This window comes from Leiobunum rupestre, chromosome 7, assembly GCF_980474605.1.
Source record: "Leiobunum rupestre chromosome 7, qqLeiRupe1.1.hap1, whole genome shotgun sequence".
NCBI lineage: Eukaryota > Metazoa > Arthropoda > Arachnida > Opiliones > Sclerosomatidae > Leiobunum > Leiobunum rupestre.
In genome coordinates this window covers 31,745,057-31,761,978 of record NC_143390.1, presented here as the reverse complement: position 1 = coordinate 31,761,978, position 16,922 = coordinate 31,745,057, and the positions used below count along the sequence as shown (strand labels likewise).

General features: G+C 40.5%; 1 protein-coding gene across 7 annotated transcripts in view; it reads left to right on the top strand.

Moving 5' to 3' along the window:
• LOC149936072 (cell adhesion molecule Dscam1-like) overlaps positions 1 to 16,922 on the top strand; it is a 106,197-nt gene that overhangs the window by 62,634 nt on the left and 26,641 nt on the right. For all 7 annotated transcript variants that reach the window (XM_090154453.1, XM_090154454.1, XM_090154451.1 and 4 more), the window contains 4 exons: positions 5,551 to 5,712; positions 10,728 to 11,015; positions 13,965 to 14,084; positions 16,477 to 16,650. In XM_090154453.1, coding sequence (XP_090010579.1) covers positions 5,551 to 5,712; positions 10,728 to 11,015; positions 13,965 to 14,084; positions 16,477 to 16,650 — 744 coding nt within the window. The remainder of the gene's footprint in view (positions 1 to 5,550; positions 5,713 to 10,727; positions 11,016 to 13,964; positions 14,085 to 16,476; positions 16,651 to 16,922) is intronic.

Here is a 16,922-nt window from a genome sequence, read left to right as displayed (position 1 = left end):
TTGACTATATGGATGTTTACTGAACTTTCACTTATAACCAGAAGTATAAATACCATAAAGAGAGAGACTTTTTTCACGCTAAAACGTGGGTGCTGCCATTTCAGATCGCTGTATTGGCCATTGTCTCTCACTTAGCAGTAATTTTGGACAATTTCTCCCACGATACTACAGTCATTCTACGAACTTTTGTTACAGTAGTATCCTACCTTTGTAAATGAAGGGATGAAGGTTTGGCCAGATTTCCAATACTTTAATTATTCTAACTACGTACAAATAAAATAAACTACCAACGAATTCACAACCTTGATAGCAGGCTATGCGGATGACGGTTGGACCAAATAGTGGCGGATCCATTTTGGAGCGAAAAAACGTCTATATTGCAAAATGAACCTTTGCAGGTTCCCGCTGATTTTTCAAAAGAGGTTTGGGAGGAAAACCTTTTCTAAAACTATTACATTGAAAAAATATGGTTTATAAATAAGTAATTATCCCGACGCGATTTCATTTTTACATTTACGGAAATGGTGGATCAAAGGGCATTGCACTTCTTCTATGGGATTTGGCTTTCGACCGAATTTTTTCCAATTGAAACATGTTGTTAAGCTTGCTCAGTGGAGCAAAATTGTTCATTGCCATTTTTCCATAGCTCCTATAGTTTGTCCAGTATCAGAGGTCAAAAGTGGACGAAACTTAGTGTAGTCTATTTGTTAAAAGAATTCTACGTTTGCGCGTCGCTAGTCCGGGCTCACTATCAATAGAGTTTTCTTGCCAGGATTCGGGATGCTTTCCAAAACCGACTGAGCGTCGAATTTGGGTTCGTTCTCATCGCACGATGAACGAACAAAGTAAATAAATAGTTAAATATTGAGTTTTAACTGTCGTGTGACCGTGACTTTAACCGACTGTGTGACTATAATCGATAAATAAGTGTTTGATTGATTTTGGTGTGACTGTTTCTTTCCTATAGGCGAGTGTTGAATGTGGGATTTAACGAAACGGTTAATTATATATATTCTGATTTCTTAAGTATTTCTTTTCTGGTATGTTTTATTTTACTAATGCTCATAAAATATTGAATAAAAACTAATTCCACGTACGAAAATTCATCGAATAATTATTTGCGAGTAAAGAAATAATGAATAATGAAGTAGAGGTGTAAAAATCTTGGCAAGAAAACTCTATTGATAGTGAGCACGGACTAGCGGTTTCCCCTTCCACAAAAACTTGTTGAGGTTAATGGTAATAGTTAGTGTAGGGAGCTGTTGGCTCGAACGCGTGGCATGCAGGGCTTGCCACCACCCTCCTACGCATTGTAACCCGGCCACCTGAATTAATGGCTTTAAAAGTCGCATGATGACTTAGGCCTAAGGTGGTGCCTTGGGTTACTTGGGTATTAGCCTAGCCGATTATTATTATTATTATTATTATTATTAAACGTAGAACGCTAACCGATGGGCCGTGAATCTTTTTAACAAATAGACTATACTAAGTTTTGTCCACTTTTGACCAGTGATACTGGACAAACTATAGGAGCTAGATAAAAATGGTAATAGACAATTTCGCTCCTTTGATCAAGCGTAACAACATGTTTCAATTTGAAAAACATATGTCGAAAGCCAAATCCCATAGAAGAAGTGCGATGTCCTTTGATTCCAAAATTATATCTTAAGTTGGGCATATCCAAAGTTGAAAATTATAATCCAAAATATAATGTATTTGATGCGATTACAATGTATGAAATTCCACTTTATTACGATTTGATCAAAGATATTTTATTCAAACTGGATTCCAATTGGATCCAAATTTGAATCTTGGATCGAGTTAGTAAATGCTAAGCCGAGGTACACGTTCCAATTTTTAAAGCCGAGATGTAATAACTGACATCTTATTTGGGAAATAGTACTTCATCCACTTCTAACGAGATAACCCTAAGCAAATTAATCACGAACTATTTTCATAAACAGTTAATATGATACTCGCAAACTCCCTCGGGATGGGTCAAGGATGTCCCGGATGATAGTGAAACTCTATTAAGACTAGGCGGGACTATTAATACATTATAAGGCCAGGGTAGAAGCCGTCAAGAATCCGTAGTTAAGTATATGGACGTCGTCGCCTTGATCCGGCAAACTTTCATTACGGCCGCTAATTAAAACTGTTCGGAAAATGAGGAGCAGCCTACAGTCTCTCGTTCTTCATCTACCCGTCGACTAAAGTAAACTAAGAGTCAAAATTGCCAGGGATTGGCTATCGATTAACCCAGAGGCGCTAAAGAGTTAAGGAGAGATCGGCCAGGGCTCGGGTTTAAAAGTTTTCTTAGTAGTTTCCCTTCAAGACTATAGGCGATCCCCGTCTCTCTCCGGCGAATTTTTTTCTTCCTCCTTGGTTATTTTTCTTCCTCTTACGACGGCTGGAGCTCGAAGGCGAATATTACCTCTCCCTCTTTCTACTTACTGTCCAGGGAATTGAGTGCTTGCTAGTAACTTATATTCGAGATAGTCAAGCCCCGATGGTAGTTGACACTTTGCTCGATAGCGGGGCGAAAGGTGAAGTCGGCATCGGCCTTATCCCTAAGGTTAACCCTGAGAGGGGAGGGGAAATATACGCGGATTTATATGAGAACTCTACGTTGTTTGCCTTCGCTGGCTGGCCGTGATCGATGGACGTTTTAACAAACGTTATTGATGCCTATCTCTGTTTCGTTGTCTTACACACTCCGCGTCGTGCCGAAAGGCGGCCTGAGACTTATGAGGCTCTTTTAGGGAAACTTAGGAATAAGTAGAGGGGTTCGCCGATAGACTTTTAGCTTCGTTCCATCCTTAACTTATCGCGATAAAAAATCCCGAAGAGAAAAGAGTGGATCTACTTTATTAATGCGTGTCCTTCACTCCCGGTATAGGACTCTTCCTAGTTAATCTAAAATGTTATTGGCTTCCTCTCTTAAAGGTCGAGATCGAAAATGAAAAATATTAAAACTGATTGATTGAGTATATACTTACCAAGATTTCGCCCTTTTTTCATTAATCTACTACTTGAAATTGCCTTCAAAATGTAATGAAACATTTCATTTAATTTCGTTTTTTCCCCTTCAATTTCCGGAACAAAGTATATAGCTATTAAGCGAAAATGGAATTTAAAATTTTTCTGTTTCGTTATTTTTAATAATATGAAAAACTTAAATAATAGATTGCTTTTTCATATACCGGGAATAAAAAATAACATGTCCCTGGGTAAATTGTTACACTTCTACTTAAATTATATTGAAACTTAGTTAAATAAATTAATTTTACTCGCACCCTAGTAACTAAATTTTAATTTTAACCTTTTTACGTAATTAGTATTCTGGTCGTTTAATAACGATTAAATTCATTTGAAAAAAATGACTATCGGACGGACGCGGTTAGAAATTTCGTAACGCTCCGTTAAATTGTACCGTAAGCTCTTTACGCTAAGTGAAAAGCTTTATCCAAAATTTTTCGGGCCGGTATTTCTCGAGATGTATTGTATGTGCCGGAAGACGAACTCCAGGGATATTAAATAACCTTAGCCGGCCATCTTTTCAAATAGAACAGCGTATTCCAAAAAAAAGTGGTCTTAGGTCGCGTTCGTATTGCCCCCTTAATAGCAAAGGCATTTGTTCTGGGACGTTGGTAGACGAGAAACGAAGCTAACGCGAGCGAAACCTTCCCAAAAGTAATCATAAAACGGAGCGTAGCCAGGAACTCATTTATGGAAAGAGTCGTTAAAACTGCCTGCTTTTGAAAAATTTTCTCGGATCCATTCTTCGAAGACGGTATATGTATCGAGCTTTCGCACCAGACAGTTGCTACGAAGGTGGTTTAGATACCGCCCAGTAAGTTTCCCAAACTGTCCGTTAAAAAGTTACTTTTGAAAACGTTCCTTAATATCGTCTCGAAAGCGGGCGGAGATGAAAATCTGGAGTAACGTGGCCTGTGGTTAGAAAGAGAAATGTCATTGTCAGGGCTTATTCCATCGATTTCTCTCTTTCTGGTCATAAGCCTAAAGACACCGTGCCAAAAGAAATAGAAACCCTTTCCCATCTTTTCAACAAAGATTTCTTAAAAACTAGGTCTTAGCTGTTTTCCGACAGTTGGAGAGTCCGTAGGAGAGACGCGAAATAAAGCCAAAGAGAACCGGAAACATTAAAGACGTTTTTTGCATTGATCCGAAGTCGCTCTCCACATCCTTTGAGCTTTCGTTTTCTCTTCTTAAAAATCGTCGAGTAATGGCGCCGTTAAAAAATCTTTAACTTTATTTTCTTATTCCCCACTCCTCCCCCCTCCCTCTCACTCTTTGGCGCTTTTTTTAACGCGCCATCGCAATTTTTTCTTCCGCGGACGGTTGATATATATTTCGGTGGTGCGAGAGTGGTATACTGTTTTAGGGCGCGCTCTTTCCCGGCTTGATAACGGGCCTGCAGAATTCCCGGCTTTCCTCGCTCTAGGATTATGACTTTTGGCAGTTTCGACGTTGCCTCTATTAAAGTGTCCTAAGTTTTACCGCTATTGACCAAACGGCTGCTTTCGAGCGTGAGAAGTAAGTCCGGGCCTCTTTCCATTTTCCTCGCAACCTCCTGTTTTCACGCCGATAAACGGACACCCTCCATTTTCCTCCAAATTTATACACTTATATACCGTTCTCAGACTCGAACAAAGGCTATATATTTTATACGCGTTTTCATATTCTACCAGTAGACTGAGGCTTAGGTCTATAAATTGGGATAATTATTTCCTTTTGGCGTTCTCTCGTGGAAGCTAACCAATTAAACCGTTAATTTCTCAAAAATGAATTATCAAAATTAATAATAATAATAATCAGCTAGGCCCAAGGCACCACCTTAGGCCCAAATCATCTAGTGATTTTTAATGCCTTAAACAGGTGGCCGGGTTACGATATGGGGTGGCGGAGTGGTTAGCACTTTCGCCTCGCAGCAAGAGGAGCCGGGTTTTATCCCAGCTTGTAGCACTGGGTGAAAAACTTGGAACAACTCCTTCCACGTTAAGTTTATAAGTTCTATCCCCACTGGTTTAAGGGGTTTCCCCCGAGCTCTTCGGTTTCTCCTTCCATAAAAACTTGTTAAGGTTAACGGTAATAGTAAGTGTAGGGTGCTGTTGGCTAGCGTGGCATGAAGGGCTTGCCTCCACCCTCCTACGCATTAATGGCTTTAAAAGTCGCTTGATGACTTAGGTCTAAGGTGGTGACTTGGGTATTAGCCTAGCTGGTTATTAATATATATTAATGCCAGTTTTTATACAACTAGCTGGAAAGTCACTTGATCTGTTAGTTGGGTATTTATTTAGTTCTCGAAACCTTCCTGACACGATAACTGTTATAATTTACAACAAAGCTTCGAAGTTGCGTCCTTTCTTGTCCACTTTGGTTTGGCGTAATTTAACGCGTCATCTCAGAAACCATTGACGTTATTACCCAGTCAGAAAGTTTGGTCCGAAGAAAAAAAGCGTGGTTGTTAGGGTATGACTGGGGTTCGTGTGTCACTCTGGTTGACTCTCTTTTGTTACGTGTTGGCAGGCGGCTCTCGGCTGCCTCATAGCCGAAGACAAACCGCTTTCCCCAACGGGACCATTGTCATTGAGAAAGTGGACAGATCTATGGACGAAGGCAAGTACCAGTGCTCCGCCATCAACGCTGAAGGGGAGAAGGCGTCCGGAACGACCCACGTTATGGTTCAAGGTAACCTTCTGACTCTTTTCCTTTTCTTCCCGTATTTTTTCTTTCCTTATTTTCGGCCCTCCGTCTCCGATATTTATTGCTCTCGAGTTTAGCGAGAGAAACTACGGAAAAGACTCCAAATTTATTTTACTCTCGGAGCTGCTTGTCGTTCTAATAACTTAGAAATAATAGACAGTTATTTTAAAGAATATTTTTTGCCGCACCCTCCGCTTCGATATGACGTTTATTGCTCGCTGTTCAAAATTATTATCATTTTAAAATATGAAATGTCTGTAATATGAAAAGGGCAGGTATTCTTGTTATTCGTTGTTACCATCCTAGATAATTTATGTTAGTTATTTTCGGTACGGTTTATTATCGTGGTTTTATTAGGGCCTTAGGTCTACCGCGTCGTTATTCAGTATATTTGGAAACAAATTTAAAAAACTGTACATTAATTGTCAAAGATATTAAATTTTTCATTTCGAGAATTTTTCCGTTCTATATGCAATTTAAATAAATAAGAGTTGACATATTTTATCAGAAGTATGTATGTTAATATAAATGAGGCTTGCACCCCATCATAACAAAAAAATTACCACATGTGTTATGGAGGGGTATAGGAACCGGGAGGTGAGACACTTTCTTTAGCCTGTTTATAAAACTAGGGAATAATAATTGTAAAGATAATAAATCAGTTGTCTAGGGGAAGATAAACTTAAAGTTAATTGCTTAGTGTCATCATTAAATATAATCAAAATTAAATACGGGTTGGTCTCGGTAGGAAAATATTTAATGAATGGATAAAATTATATACATTGGGAAATTATCAATTAGTTAAGACAAATGAAATTAATACTAAATAACATAAAACAAATATTTCGCGTAAACAACAATCAATGGGCTCAATTAATATAAACTAATAGTTCAATTTCGCGAAGGCTGGTTTACCCCTTTTTAAAATACGTTTTTCACTTACGATACCGTCGACGGTTTTATCGTTGGTCGTCTTCATAAACAAAACAGCATACGGCGGCTTGGAGTTCATCAGCTCGTAGCGTCAGCATCCAGTTCGTTGATAATGGTGGATCAGGTCACAATAGCCGCGATCGGTGAAAACAGTGGCCGAGCGCGTACTTAATTTTCCGCATAGTTTATTTATTTAGCGCGTACTTTATTATTTTAAAGTACGGTGCCGGAGAGTTTTCTGAAGCATTGGACAAGGAGGCAGGAGCCTTCAGCCGGTCAGAAAAACTGCTTTTTGTAGAGAGGGCCCTCGAACAAGTGTTTAACAACCGAAAAACGGTCTTCTTCGTTTTTCGCCCCCTCCAAATTGGGGTCGGATATTGGGCCTGGTCAGCGTGGTCGGAAAAAAACCTCCGACGTCACACATTCCAGTGAAAGCGATGTGTGGTTTCCAAATTTCGCAACACTGTGAAATTCGAGGAACGCGTAGCATATCTACAGGATAAACCAGCTCGGGGTATCACCAGCCTTTGTCAATTTTTAACATAAAAGAAATGAATACAAAATGTTCGAAATTTTCCAAGAGCCATTTAGAGTATATTTGGAATGTTTGGTTTTCAATATTTTTGGGAAGTTTTATTTTTCCTAATATATTTGGGAATGTGTATTTATTTTGTTACAAATTCTCCCCAACTCGATTTTGAGCGTCCTCGCTCAACATTCCAAATTAAAAAAAAATGTATACAATAGGCAAAAGAAAATCAACGCGTGTAAACAATATACAAGAATAATACGAATTATAAACAAGGTACCTTAAATTATTTACATTGGCCAACACACAAAATTAAAAACAATAGTGAAATTCACAGGTCGAGACAATACATAATAATTAAACGCGACAAGAAAATAAATTTGAAGTAAATTCAAACGGACGTGAAAACAAAATCATTTTAAAACAAACTGTAAAAAAAAATATATCCTAAAACTAAGAGCAAAGAGCCCGTCCGGTAATAGGATCACGAGGTCGGAGGCTGCGAGTGTTACGGGACTGTTCATTGGTGCCATCGGCTAAGTCATAACTATCGCCTAACGCGCTAACAGGCCTACTGCTATCATTGTCGGCAATACGCTCGACAGGCAAAGGTGACAACACCTGATCATGGTCGGCATCACGCGCGACAAGTGGAAAAATTGCATCCCCTTTTTAAAATACGTTTTTCACTTACGATACCGTCGACGGTTTTATCGTTGGTCGTCTTCATAAACAAAACAGCATACGGCGGCTTGGAGTTCATCAGCTCGTAGCGTCAGCATCCAGTTCGTTGATAATGGTGGATCAGGTCACAATAGCCGCGATCGGTGAAAACAGTGGCCGAGCGCGTACTTAATTTTCCGCATAGTTTATTTATTTAGCGCGTACTTTATTATTTTAAAGTACGGTGCCGGAGAGTTTTCTGAAGCATTGGACAAGGAGGCAGGAGCCTTCAGCCGGTCAGAAAAACTGCTTTTTGTAGAGAGGGCCCTCGAACAAGTGTTTAACAACCGAAAAACGGTCTTCTTCGTTTTTCGCCCCCTCCAAATTGGGGTCGGATATTGGGCCTGGTCAGCGTGGTCGGAAAAAAACCTCCGACGTCACACATTCCAGTGAAAGCGATGTGTGGTTTCCAAATTTCGCAACACTGTGAAATTCGAGGAACGCGTAGCATATCTACAGGATAAACCAGCTCGGGGTATCACCAGCCTTTGTCAATTTTTAACATAAAAGAAATGAATACAAAATGTTCGAAATTTTCCAAGAGCCATTTAGAGTATATTTGGAATGTTTGGTTTTCAATATTTTTGGGAAGTTTTATTTTTCCTAATATATTTGGGAATGTGTATTTATTTTGTTACAGAGGCTAGGAGACTATGATCCCCCAAATATTTAACTGGTAGGGACCACTAATGTAATTTCCTCCGCCAACATTTTGCACTGTTCAAAACTTAAGATTGACAAGTTAAAGGAACCAAAATTAATCCCAAACCAGAAAATTGAATTCTACATATTGAGTTTTGGTCTAAACTATTTTTTTGATTAATTTTAACTTTAAATCTGAAAATTGTAATTCGTCATGATGACCTGCGCTACGTCTTGATTTTTATCAAGAATGTATTTGTTTATTCTCAAGTAGAATGGAATGACTAATTTAAAATGATTCGTGGGTTTTGGGAGCAACTGAACTTAGTCATTATCCTTGAATACATAAATTCTTGGTTTTCTATAAATATTGGTTTTGTACTAAATTAAACTTAATAATTCACAAATTTCTAAACTATTCGGTGTGAATTTCCCTCGTAAATCTAAAAATCTCGTATGCCAAATAAAATACTAAATAGAATTGAAATTATCAATATCTGATAAAATTTAGCAAAAATCTTGCGCAAATTAGTATTTGATTTGCAAACTATTGGCTATTTCTGAAAATATAAAAAGTTTTCCAAAAGAGTTTGCTTGCGAAAATTAGTATGTCCCAAACTGGATCGTTTCTGAATTTGATGAAAAAAATACTACTCTAGAGTCCCTCGTCTCCTCCACGAGCCCCAGGGATTCATTTCCCTTGACCCTCTAACTTCTCAAACATTCCTAGAGTTCTGTGTTAAGTAAAGAACCATGAAAAAATAAGCACTGCGCGTTCGTTAGTCTTCATATTTGGTACTGGTCCATTATGGTCTTTGAGTACTTGTGTCTTTGGAGGAATCGCTGAAGTACCCTGTATTCGCTATCAGAATCGACCAGAGAAAGATAAATCAGAAATAAATGAAACTAATTTATAGCAGGACGTATCAATCCGTAAAAGAGCCACTGTTGTCCTCCGAGGACTGTTACGGAGCGCGTATCTTTGCGTATACGCGGCCATTTTTTTTATATAAAAACGGGAATATACCCTCTTTACCTTTCCTTATATCACTATCAATATAGATAATATATATTTATCCTTCGTATATGTGTTGAGGAAGGGGCGATATTGAGAAGTTAGTCTAGGCTATATCACCCGGGGCATCCACGGGCCTATATCGCCTGTATTTCCGTTACGGCTGGCGTTATTTAGAGCCCGCTATAGAGCCGTAGCCAGCATTGATCTGGCTCTCGGGCGTATCGCCCAAACCAGTACCGGCCTATTGAAGTCCAGTCCTTAACTGCCAGTTTAGGGAAAGGTTGCTTAGATATTAAAGTCTGCGTGAGTCTAGCTATAAAGCGAGGCTCTCGGTAAGTTCCTGTCCGAATAGTACGAGAATACTTATCCTACTGCGAGGACCCTTTCTTATTTTTTCTTTAGGCGAACTATAATATATAGTCGTATATAATGTTGTATGAAGAAGAAGGGTAAAAAAGTTGGAAGCCCATAAAGAACTTCACCGGATCTCTCTCTCCCTGGCGGGCCTCGGCCATATTAAGCGGCGAAATAACAGGAAGAGATCGCATTTCGGGGTGATTGAGGATCCCTAGCTACTGCCCCTGCGAGGCAGATTTCCACTCTCGGACGTCTCGCTCTTTTCCCCGAGTTTTCACGTACTCTCTCTCTCTCTCTATTACCACTTTTTATATTTTTTTATTGAAGCTGGAGCTCACATTTTAGCTAGTTTTTCAACGGCCTTAGTCGCGTTAATAGAAGAGCCGACGTCTCGTTTTGCATTGAATTATGTTGTACGTCCTCTTTTCTTCTGACGAAGGTCGCATCCGAAACCCGCCTTTCTGTCGTTATTTCTTGAAAGAAAAGAAATAGGAAACTCGGCCCATTCTATCCCGACTCTTAACTCGCGTTTCGGGAATATTTGCAGAGTTTTCCTAATATATAACTCGTAATAAGGTTCGAGACGAGAGCGGAATGTCTCCTGCAGGATATTAAATGTTAGGTCCCCCCCCCCTCATTTCCGGTTGTTCGAGTGACTAGGCTCATTCCCATCTTCGAATTCCTCCGACGGGCTGAAACGAGGCTTTATTTACTTTTGTTTTGGCCTTATACCTACACATATTCCATTTCCTTTATCTAAGAGGTTGTTATTAATAAACCGTTGTTCCGTTTACTCAGTGGCGCCATCTATCACCTCATTCAGTTTCCCCGCCAATCTACGCAAAGGACTTCGTATTACAGTGACTTGCAGCGTCCTGGAAGGCGATTCGCCCATCACCATTACGTGGCTGAAGGATGGTCAACGCATCTTGCGTAGCGAGAGCGACATCGTCATCGAGTCCAGCAACGAGTTCTCGTCCACTCTGTTCGTGAAAGAAGTGGACTTCAAGCACAACGGAAACTATACTTGTTTGGCCTCGAACCTGGCCGCCAGAACCAACTTCACGGCGCCCATGATAGTCAACGGTGAGTTGGTGGCCTTCCACTTAAAGCGGGGCGTGACCGCGATTCTCTATCTCCACTCTTAATCTCATTCTAAATAGATTACGGTAAGGCGGAGGACACTTACTATCCGTATAGGTATAATTTAAAAAGCTAGGTCAATGTAATTAGACCCTTTTTGGAGTTTAAGAAATTCTCCAACTCTTCTACTTCTAAAGCGAAATTTAACATAAAAAAAGAATCCAACGTCTTATATTATTTTTATTTCCGAAGGCGAAGGGTAGGTCCTTAAATCTATTCGTAATTGTCTCGGACATATTGGGCTTTATTATCGTTAGAGCGCGAGCCTGTCCCTCCCTTTAAAGTGAAGCTCTTAATGACGGAGCTAAGATCCATCAGTTTCTTTAATGGGATTTTTCAGCCCATCAAAATATTGGATCATTAAAAATCAAAACGAAGGGCTTCATTTCCTTTTATCTATCCCGTTTTTTCATTCTTTCTTCCTTTTTTCAGGCCATACGTTTTCTCGCTAATAACCCCTTTTTTAAGCTTAGATTGAAAGGTTATCTTTCCGAGTTCAAGCTTCTGATTTATGTAAGGGCTTAAGAAATAAGAATATATAATTCACGTTTAAAATTGGACTTGTAAAAACTACGAAAACATGTTTATACGCCCTAACGAAAATTCGCAAAATCATCTAATAACGCACTCGACGCAAACTTGAAATTAAATCACCGTTACCAAAACTAATTGTTTCGCGTTTTAATTTCGATTTCGAGATTAAATTGCTGTTGGAAATTGCACTCAATCTCGTCCCGTATCTCTCCTGTTGCGGGGAATTTTGCGGCGTCGAAGTATTTAGACCGTGAAAATATTCGGTATAGACTATGAGAACGAAAGTTCCCTTCCGAGTTCATCCATTCGTCTAACGAGAGAAATATCTTGATAGTGCGAAACGAGGGTAGATTCGGGGCTAAATGTTTAACCGCCCGTTAAGAGTTAGTCCCTCGATAAACCATGGACAGTGATTCCGCACGCTTCGGGGATGCTGGTTATGCCCGAAGCCAAATGAGAAGGGTCAGCTCTAAGCGGATAAAAATTGAGCCACTCTCGTTGTGGCCTTCACTCCTTACTATTTGAAGTGCATCGTATAGAATCCTAATTTCTTATACCACTAACGTTGCGATATAAGTTAAAGGATTTGTTCGAATTTATTAATCTGTTTTCGTCGTCCAATTCTAATCTCGCCGCCTCTTGTAGAGGTTGCCTAAATGAGGCGCTTTCTCCGGAAGATTATTCGGTGTTATATATCGCTTCTGTTAAATAGGCCCAACAAGTGTGGGTTTCAAAGTGCTAAGGGTAAACGATAGTCCGAACGACTCTCTCGAATAGAAGAGACTCGTCTCTATCCGGATAGACTAGCCACTATATATAAATATATACGGACTAGGAAAGTTTAATAAACCCAGGGCAACGTGCGGCCGTGTACTGGGGTCGTGGCTCGGTTCCTCGTTTCCCTGGCATTCCGGGACGAGCGAGCCCCTACCACTAGCAGCTGCCCAAGGCTGATTTAATTAGAACGCTGCTAAGGTAAAGAGATTCTCCCCGGTTCAAGCCTATAGATGGCGCTTCGAGAATGAACGTGTAAGAGTGAGCGAAGGGACGGTGCGTGCCCGAATCTACAACGTTATATTCCCAGTCTCGTCGTTTGCAGAGTCGGCCCGGCTCGAACATAACGTAATTAGACGAGTCGGGCTGGCCCTCCGCGCGCGCGCTCGAGAACCTAAGGAATTCTATGCAAATTCCTGGGAAACGAAGAAGACATACCTGAAATACGTCGTCGTAGAGGAAGAGGTTGGAGTGGGAGTGCCAGGATAAACATCCACCTGGCCCGCAAACCCCTCGCGTTCAATTAAAAGTTCTCATTCCAAAGTTCGAAAGGTCTTCTTCGATTCCGGTCTATACTACTATTCGAGAGTAACGTAAGACGCCCCAAATCAGCCTCTTAGTGTCTTACGACGAATTCTGGAACAAACCGCCTTTCACACCGTTATCTTCCAGAGAAACAGCCAGTTATTCGGAAAAAAAGGTCGGACCAAAAGGGTTTTATTGGATTGCCAATGTCAATCGGATTTCTTTAGCGGTGTCTAGTCATTTGGGCCTTCAGACGTGTTTGGGGATATGAAAGTAGTTTCTCACACGAAGCGTATCGTAGTTTATGGGTGATACTTTCCAAGTACTTCTCTGTAATTACCGCGGACTACATTTCAACGCGTCAAATTTAAACCTTTTTTTAAGGTGTGGGGCTGAAGTATAAGAACCGCGTAGAGATATTTCTTTTCTCCTACCGAGTCCCCGAGAGGGTGCTTTCGCGTAAGACAGGTAGACTTAATCTTCCCAGAGAAAGTCTCGCGAAGAAGGGAAAAAAGAGGAGACAATTTGACAACGTGTAATTTGGGTTGAAATCCCTCCCTCCGCGCAGTTAAACAAGAACAATGAAAAAGTTTTTTCCACCGAACGTGAGTTCTGGTTTTCTCTCAAACGAACAACTAAGCGAGACTCGCTCCCATTCTGTCTTCCGTGACTCGGACATATTTTTAATTAAAATCACGCTTGTGTCTTTTCACAGGCGTGCCATGAGACATTCGCGCCGTTGACATCCAGGAATTCTTCTATAAATGGGCCGCTCAAAGACTAGTTGAGTTCGCGAAGTCACCGCCTGTACGACAAATTAATTGGGCATTTTTATTAGATTGTTCACTAGTAAGAGCAGCGCGAAGTTCTATTTGAGGTTTTTTCCCATATTTTAATTCATGCGTTCGGAACCTAACATTTAGCGCGTAGGTGTAATTTAATTGACGTGAAACCCGACTGTTCATTCCGACGTGATACTGTCAAACATAGTCCAAATGCTTTCAATATTCGAGGATATTGCTGGTTAATAATTCAACGTTTTCTTTATTTATTTTCCAGTTCCTCCCGAGTGGCGAATCACGCCCACCGACACGTCAGTCGTGACGGGACAAACTGTAGTCATAGACTGTCAGGCCGAAGGATTCCCTCAACCCAGAATTTGGTGGGAAAATTCAGATGGTAAGATCGATTTCTTTTTATACTCAATATATATATATATATATCGATTCGCTGGTAGCTCTTATGGTCCAATTCCAAGTTGTCGAGAGGCGGACTTAATCCGCCTATATCGTCGGCGTACGGTTTTGCCATTTTCGAATCCGACCAAATGACGTAACCTAATACTCACCCAGATATTAGCTTTATTTTTTTGGTTATTTCCAAAGTCGAGTTCCTTAAATAGATGGAGAGAAAAAAAACTGTCCGGAATTTCGTATGGAACAGATATTGAAAAATACGAACTTGAAAGTGTACGAAGAAATGTAATATCTTTCTGAAGAGCCTTTCGATTTTTTTTGCGCTAAAAGCTTTTGCATCGGGAATATTAGAAAGCTAGTCTAATGGAAAATACCAGCGGCTTCATTTCGCTATTTTTGGGCTGTTTCAAAAGTGACTTCCTCTTAACGCCTGAGTAGATATATTCACTAGAAGGCATTTATAATATTGTTTTTAATTGCTCAAATAGATATTATTATTAAAAATACTTGGTCTATATTGTAAATTCAAATCTAGAGCCGTTCTAGAATCTTTTTTTTTTGATAGACACAAATCGGTGTCGACCCAAAGCCTTAGACACTAGCACACAATATCTGATAAATCAGGGTGACGTAAGTGTAACGGTCACGCTAACGGGGTGATACGTGGGGACACGGGTGGGGACACCCCTGGCGGAAGTATTCCGACCACCCGTTGGGAGATTGGTAGTCGTCCTCACACGGCCATCCACAAACTCTGCCTCCCAGACGCTTGGGATTACAGGAGTACGCCAGCCGTTCTAGAATCTTTTTATTACTTTTGTAAACTACCTTTTTCTCCGCGCGTCACGTAAATTTAACTTCGAATCTAAAAATATAACGCGCTCATTTCTTTAAAAAGGAATAAAAAATTGAACGAAACTCAATTTTGAAGATTGGTTATGTTGGTAGCGCCGCTGGTTTGTAGGCATTATTATTCTTAGAAAATCCTGGCCCGTTAGTCTAACAACACTTTTATCATAATGAAAAAGCCCAGGTTGGGGCTCCCCTTCGCCCTCTCTTCCGAGCTGTACATTTTTCGGAGGCCAGTGAAGCTCGTAAAAAACGTTAATGCGTTTTTACTATGAGCTCTGGTATAAATCATATCGCATTCCATTACATTATTGCGTTTTTTTCCTCAGCTACGACCGTTGCCCGTTATACCGGAACAGAAGTACCCGAGTATTATTTTTTACGCTTGCATAGCTTGTAATAATTTATCCTTCACTTTTAATTAAAAAAACTGTACGAATTCGGTTGGAATAATGTTTAATTTAACACGGATATTAAGTACTGTAAGAAAACAAATATTCTTATTAATTTAAGATATTGGGCATTCTTTGTTTATACAGGTTCGCTGGCGACTCTAATTTTTTATTTATTTAGTAGCATTAGCTTATTAATGCGTGCGCTACCGTTATTAATTTCCCCGTTACCCTTACGGATGCAATATTAATAAAAAAAGGATTACTAGAGAACAAACTCTATTTCGTTTTAACCTCTGGTTGAGCACCGATAAGTTAAACTGAGTTTCCAACCAAACCCGGGACATTTAATAGATCCAAACGTAAAATTTTCCCAGACGCCACAGGTTTCTCAAAGTATAAAAGTATAAGTTGTTTGTAACACGCGTAAATAAGAAGGAAAAAACTAGGTATAGTCTTTCCCTGCCAAAACCGGTAATTACATTAGGCGAGCGTGGGCGAAATAGACATTTTGTAGCGAAAGTGACACTCGCTTGGTATTCATTTTGAGCGTAATCGCGACTAAGCAAAAGAGTGAAGGGGCCAAGCCGTGATGAATGAGCCTTCATCTAGTTATTAGGGGGGACGTCATTCACTTTATTTCAGCCTGGCCTTTTATTAGGCCTCTATCTTTAAACTCCGGGATGGCACGCCACGGTCAAAGTACGAGCGACCGATATAAGGCCTCAGGTTGGTGGCGCTGATGGTAAATGGTGGAGGCAGAAGGGGTTGCTTTCGAAACAAAAGTAGTAAAGAACGACTGAGTGTGAGAAAGCCGAGAAAATCTTCGGCGACGACTCTTAAAAATCGTACTAGTCGCGATCAATCTTTTCGCTGGCGAGTGGAATTCCTTCCTTCTAAGTGGCAGCCCCCGGAGACACACGAGCAAGAGCTCTTCTTTTCTTTCTACGGCTAAACTCGTTCAGTCTCTGCCCCGTAAAACTAAAGGAATAACCGCATTTTCTCAGGGAAAAGATTGCCCACCTCCTACTTCGATAGAGTCGCGTGGGGGCTTAAGGACGAGGAGGCTTGGTCGGGGTTCCCGAGTCCTAAGCTCGTTAATGGATCTCTCTTTTCCCTCGTGTTGGTTCGCAGGCTCATCACCGCCCGTTTACCGGACCATCATCAGCAACTCTCACATTCACACGCTCGAAAACGGATCCTTAATGATACGGGAGGCCGAGGAAAGCGACTCCGGATTCTACTTGTGTCAAGCGTCCAACGGCGTCGGAACGGGTCTCAGCAAAGTCATCAAAGTCAACGTGCACGGTAAACACATACGTTTACTTTTTTTCCTCGTTTCACTCTGTGGGTCGCGGCGCTATCTATTGCGAGGTCTCCTGACAGTTCGACGACAGCGTATAACGCGTTATAATACGCCGAATATCGACTATCAGATAACGTCCTCTAACGCCTATTTATGCTCCAACATTTGGCTACTGGTTTTTATTCTTGGAATTCCTCGATTTTTTCTTTTGGCCGGATTAGGGAAACGCGAAAAAAATTAGGCTCTCTTCACTTTAGGGAGCTTATAGTCTCGT